The 6,000-nt window shown below is 35.4% G+C and overlaps 1 protein-coding gene across 5 annotated transcripts in view; it reads right to left on the bottom strand.

Annotated features, from left to right (window-relative positions):
* Nucleotides 1-1,340: 1,340 nt before the first annotated feature.
* Nucleotides 1,341-6,000, bottom strand: part of LOC126293196 (neurexin-4) — a 153,325-nt gene continuing 148,665 nt past the window's right edge. For all 5 annotated transcript variants that reach the window (XM_049986318.1, XM_049986320.1, XM_049986317.1 and 2 more), the window contains one exon: nt 1,341-4,494. In XM_049986318.1, coding sequence (XP_049842275.1) covers nt 4,304-4,494 — 191 coding nt within the window. In that variant the 3' untranslated portion in view covers nt 1,341-4,303. The remainder of the gene's footprint in view (nt 4,495-6,000) is intronic.

The raw sequence follows: 6,000 nt of genomic DNA, 5'->3' as shown, positions 1-6,000 counted from the left end.
TGACAGTATTCTCGTTGGTTAGCGGAAGTTTAGTATTAAAGGCCATAATAACAAATTTCACAAGTACGAGTACAATTTATTGTCGGATTCTGAGCGGATGGGGAAATTGACTGAGCTAAAGAAGAGCGATCTGACGATACTAGATGAATTTGTCGTAGTTGCTGTGGTGACGAGAGATCTGCGACTTCCTTTCGTCATGTCTCTCATCTAAATGATTTAACATTTTATGGAGCACAATTTTTATGGACGACAACAATAATAGCCCAGCGATACGTGCAAGTTATAAGATTGCGCTTAATATAGCGGCAGCTGGAAAACCATTTGCTGAATTAGTAAGTGTCGGTTAAGAGCAAACATCAGTGATGAAAATCTAAGTAACTGTTTGCGTTTGTCTCTATGTAGAAATTTTGTTCCACTCCATCTGTGGTAATTAAATAAAACGTATCGTACATAATAGGTACTCTTTCAAACCACGATATCTTTCAAGCACTCTTAATAATCTTATTCCTTCATTCAATAAAGCAAGCTATGAAACAAAACACATTGCAGAGGAAGGAGTGGACAGAAGGTATGATGGGGAAGGGAAATAAGCTGGTGGCCAGCTTGCCCCTGTGTGCACGCAGAACACCTGTTAACTGCACGCGTACAAGTGCACCGCACACATGCAGGATTTCTGCCCGCCCCTGTTGTAGACAACCGCACCACAAGCCAACTCAAGTACGGTGCTCAAACTATGTTACACAGTTATCATCCACCACAACAGTGTAATGTCAGCGAATTCTGTCTAATCTATGACATAATATTAAATTATCTTTGTTCTCCGATTTGACATTTGCCCGTGTACCTCTTTTTTTAGTCCAGCTTGGTGCGATGGATTCAGTGCTACATTTTACTTGAATATTCAGTCTGTACAGTTCCCACACACATCATGCACACAGTTAAATTTTTAACAATAATAAGTGCATTCAAGAGTTTGCCTCTTAATTTATGAGAGCCAAACCTTTCTGTGTGTTCAAATACAAAATACATTGCACATGATTCACTGCTCTAACTCTTCTTGTCACTAATACCATTAGAACTTGTTAATGGAACAATAGTGTTTTTCAACTCAAGTGTAGTACAATTATTTGTCACTACACATGCAAGCCCAGAATTGTGTTTAGATTCTGCCTGTGTACATCATTCTGTCTTAAATTAAATAAAAGTTGAGGACACTGCTCATTTTTCTTTAAACTACAGCTGCACGATTTACAATAAAGTAGGACCTAAACAACATCATATATTTTTGGTCTCTCAATGCAGGAAATGCTTATTGGTGTCAGATGGAAAAAAACTATAAATAATATTTCAAATGTATATTTATTACAAAATATAAACTGAAAATAAATCACATGTATAATACTAAAATATAAGACACAACATATGTATAACTGAATTAATAGCTGCCATAATTTGCCGATGCTTCGGCGGTGTGATTCACCAAAATAACAAATATATACAACTACTCGACAAAATAAAAATTAAGAAATAAAATATTTAAATTTCTTCAACTCCAGCATCATAAATTGCATAACGTTATCACAAGTTCCAAAGGCCATGACAAGTCTTAAAATATGCATGTCACATTAGCAAGGCAATGCTCTGTTACACACAGAATTAATACTTCCTATCTCTATTTGTGAAGGACTAAAATTACCTTCCAGTAATTTATTTTTATTCATTTTCTCTAAATAAAATACTGTAAGTTCTAACAAAGCAATATTTAATTTAAATTTGTGACACAAACCATTGAAAGCAGAGGGTACTTTAAACAAATACAGTGTCTTCACTGTTCTTTTTCCACATAAAAAAATATATCCGAGATTATTCAGAGCTGCAGCCTACAAGTAACTTGCACAACACTAAATGAGATTCCTTTCTTACAGATTGCACTTATAATAAAAAAACTGAAGTACTGGATTCTTCTAAAAATCACCACATACTTGCCATATTCAGAAATAGTGGTAGAAACTGGTTCCATTACAGTAAAATAAGAAATTTCCCTTATTTCAACAACGTATTTTCTAGAATTTCAGTCACAACAGTGGTTTTCATCCTAAGCTCATTTTCTGCAAGCAACATCACAGATTTGTTTCACTATAATTACCAAATACAAGTGATACTGTTAATATTTTTCTTTGAGCCAAAGATCTGAGTAAGCACTCGGGACAAATAATCTCGTACCATTACTTAAGGTGAATGACATAATTTGCATCTCAGTTCGCTTTCTCTCATGATGCAAAACTATTTTTTTTTTTGGTTTGTGTCACATTATCAACCACTGAAAATAAAGTTACAACTGGCTGAAGAGAAAATTGTTTCAATGTACGAATCGTAAAAATTGCATGCACATGTTCCACAACAACCAACAGACACTAATAAACTCTGAAAAAGTGCTTGCCTACCTTTCTCAAAATCAGCAGGCTTACTCTTAATTGTGTAGATTAATTAGACATTTAAATATAAGAAACAAAATAGGTGGCAGATAATACTTTCTCAGAACATTTATATTAAATAAAATACCTTTTAAATCTATAAAATATCATAATGTCTTAGTAATAACACAGTCCAACACATACAGTCATTACACTCCAGCTAAATTTTGCACTAAACTGTGACAGCAGCACTCCAAGCGGAGAGTAAGCTACGTCAAACATGATATTTGACGAATGAGAATAGTATCATTTATATTGATTTGTAAAATAATTTTTTACTAAAGGGAGTGTAGTACTGCCATAAAAATTCTTCCAAGACATATTCTTCTGAAGCAAAAGTAATTACAATTATGAAAATATTCATGTATTAGGAATGTGCGAATCATTAGACTCTATACAAAATTGTTTTGTGTTGAGGTAAGTGTCAATCACAATAAGAAAGGACAACAACAGAAATATATGCTTCTCATGGACCAAATATACGTTTACACTCACTTGCTTTCAGCTGAGTAAGCTGCAATTATGCAAGTATTTGACAATATTTGTTCATGAACAAATTGTAGATTATGTCACTAAATCTGTCAGATTGAGCTGTTTTTGCTTTATTTTATGATAATTCATGTCTCTTGATATATAAGTAATGCTCAGAAAGCAAATATAGTAATCACTTCATTAATTAAATAGAATAGAACAAACAACAAACTCGGATCCAATCCTGGGATTTCCTGCCACTAGGGGAGCTAGTCTTGTTTCGGCTACCAGACGGTAACAACTTTCACAGCCATGAATGTTATGACTGCATGCGTTAGACTGTGGTAATAATCTCTGCTTATTGCTCGGGGAAATACTGAAAAAATTAAGTGCAATCATTAATACACAACCACACAAAGTGTAATAAAAATTTTACAGTATAAATCTCTAACAGTGACTTTAGTCACAGAGATACGAAGGCATGCTCACACAGCACACTCAGGTCACAAATTTCAGCTCTGTTGTGGCTACAAATTACAGTTCTGAGCAACAGGTTAGTTTTTAGTGGCAGTGGATGAAAAGGTTTTCTTTTTTTAATCAAATTGGAGTTTTTTCACAAAAGTTTATTAAAATCTGGATATGTAAAAATCTTTCATTTAGGGGGGGAAAAGGATAGGTTGTAAAGTACATAAAATGGAGGCAGCTGCCACAACCAAACTATACAAGTTACTACAAAACACTGCATTTTACTCAGCAAAATTTAACAGCAGCATTCTGACTGCTTTGTCATTTACTAAATCTGTAGAAACAAAGTCAAAAGAATCTTTAACTTTCTACCTACAGACTGTTTTAGCAGATGACCACAATTTCTTAATATTACTCAAATAGGTACTGTCAGTCTATAAGGTCCATAATGACAAGGTTGATGGAACAAATTACCTTCTATTTTTACTTTTGGTATGGAAACTTTAACTGATATGTAGTAGCAAAAGTTTCAATTCCCAAAAAAAGTACTCTTCTGTTATAAAATGTATACCTGAGGAAACACCAGCCAGTTGCAAATAACTCTACCTCTACACTGCAGCCCAGTACATAATTCTCCATACAAAACTTTGCACTTTGTCTCTGAAATAAAGCTTGCGATAAAGCAGATATCTTTCACCAACGCTGACTGAATTCGATATAACTCCCTTTTCACTCAAAAGTTTTGGTGTGATTTCTTTGTGAGATTTCTTCTTGTGAACATTAATAGTGTGCACCTACTACTCCCACACAACTAAGAGCACGGGTCGCATTTGACACAACATAATGGCAAACTTCCGAGTCTGCCACTGTCACTACGTGGAACCTGTTTCACTTCAAATAAACCACTCCTTCCTCTTCTCTACTTGGTGGCCTGTTGCCGACTGGACAACAGCCTGATCCGGGTCGAGCGCATCGTCTGCTCCCTTGTCCTCTTGTGTCAAATATTCACCCTTATGTCTGGCCAGGTATCGGCCAATCAGAACAGCCATCAGCACCAAGGCCAAGAAAATTATTGCAAGGACACCTTAAAAGAAAAAAAGAAGTATAATTATTTTAACTGAAGCTCACTAAATGAACAGTCTCGTAAAACGTTAGCATACATTCAGAACCAATAACAGATATCGGCATATATTATATATAAGAATAAACCTCATGTAAACATTACTCTATGTATTCTTCCGCGTTTGCTGGCATGTCATTGGATTTTGGTTGAGGTGGAGCACACGCCAAGCTGTCTCGAGTACAGCCAAGTACGAAAATGAGGATATGTTTTATGCTGTGCATTACGTGTACATCGACTCACCAAAAATACAGGACAACAACTTTATCGGGGCCAGCAATCTGGTCCAACTAACATGCAGTGATATAAACAGTTGTAGGAAAGACACATAAAGAGACAAGTAGTGAATAATATAGCCCTGAATGTCATTTAATAGCCTTGAATGTAATTTAATTTTTGAACAGAAGAAAATAATGGTAAAACTCAAGCAATACACTTCTTAGGTGAGCTCATGAAAAATATTACATGCTCTCAATCTTAGCCAACACAGTACTATAATTAAACACGAGAGTGATGAAAATTCTTGACTTTAACAAGGATAATTTTGCTGCATTAGTTATGTGAGGCGTAAGAGTGCAGTGCTGAAATTTCACTATGTAGCTAAATATTGAAGTCACTGAAAGTATTACAGTCATTCATCTGGTAATCACTGAACATCTTTCATATTGGACTCCGAGGATTGTGGTACATTTCAGTACTGTTACGTTGACAAAGAGATGATCAGCAACAGAATCCCAAGCCACAAGTCCACATTTCACCCCCTCTTCTTTTATGACGCACTGTACTGCATTTCACTGTCGCTCGGCAGTGACATGTCGCAAAGCTTCGTGCATTAGTTCCAGTAAGTTTGGCAGCTTCAATGTCATGTTATTTCTCGCGGCTAATCCCCTAACTTGGCTCCAGATTGATTCTGCTGGGTTCAGATTGCAGTGTTCAGGTGACCACTGTAAAAATGCATAATTTGCACGGTTTGTTTGACACTGTGAAAATTGTTTTCTATGTTTCTATGGCACTTATGACTCTGGCTCGTGTGAGGCCACATCTGTCCTATAAAACAATGGGCATATTCAAACTAAGAGTATTTGATTTTTCAGTTTTCACCAAAAAATTTAATTGTGTAATGTTTTCTTAAATTCAAAATCTTTAACAATTTTTTTAGTTAACCAAATCGAACAAAAAAGAAAAAAGATATATATTGTATGTCATAATGGGTAACGAACTTCTGCCCACCCAATTATCAATCTGCAACACACGCCACAAATATGTCCGAAATATCATTTCTAATATTTGTTACATAATGTTTCTTGAAAAATGTCAAAGATGATTTTTTTCTGCAGTGTTGTGACAAACATTAACAAAAACTTGTTTCTAGCCATTAACGGTGTTCTGCGTACAAGCTTCACTAGATGCACAAAGCAGTGTCATCAATTTTTGTGGTACCATCAGAGCACGAGTACTGCTTACAGAGAT

Source organism: Schistocerca gregaria, chromosome 10 (assembly GCF_023897955.1).
Source record: "Schistocerca gregaria isolate iqSchGreg1 chromosome 10, iqSchGreg1.2, whole genome shotgun sequence".
Lineage (NCBI taxonomy): Eukaryota > Metazoa > Arthropoda > Insecta > Orthoptera > Acrididae > Schistocerca > Schistocerca gregaria.
This window is presented reverse-complemented; position numbering and strand designations above follow the sequence as displayed.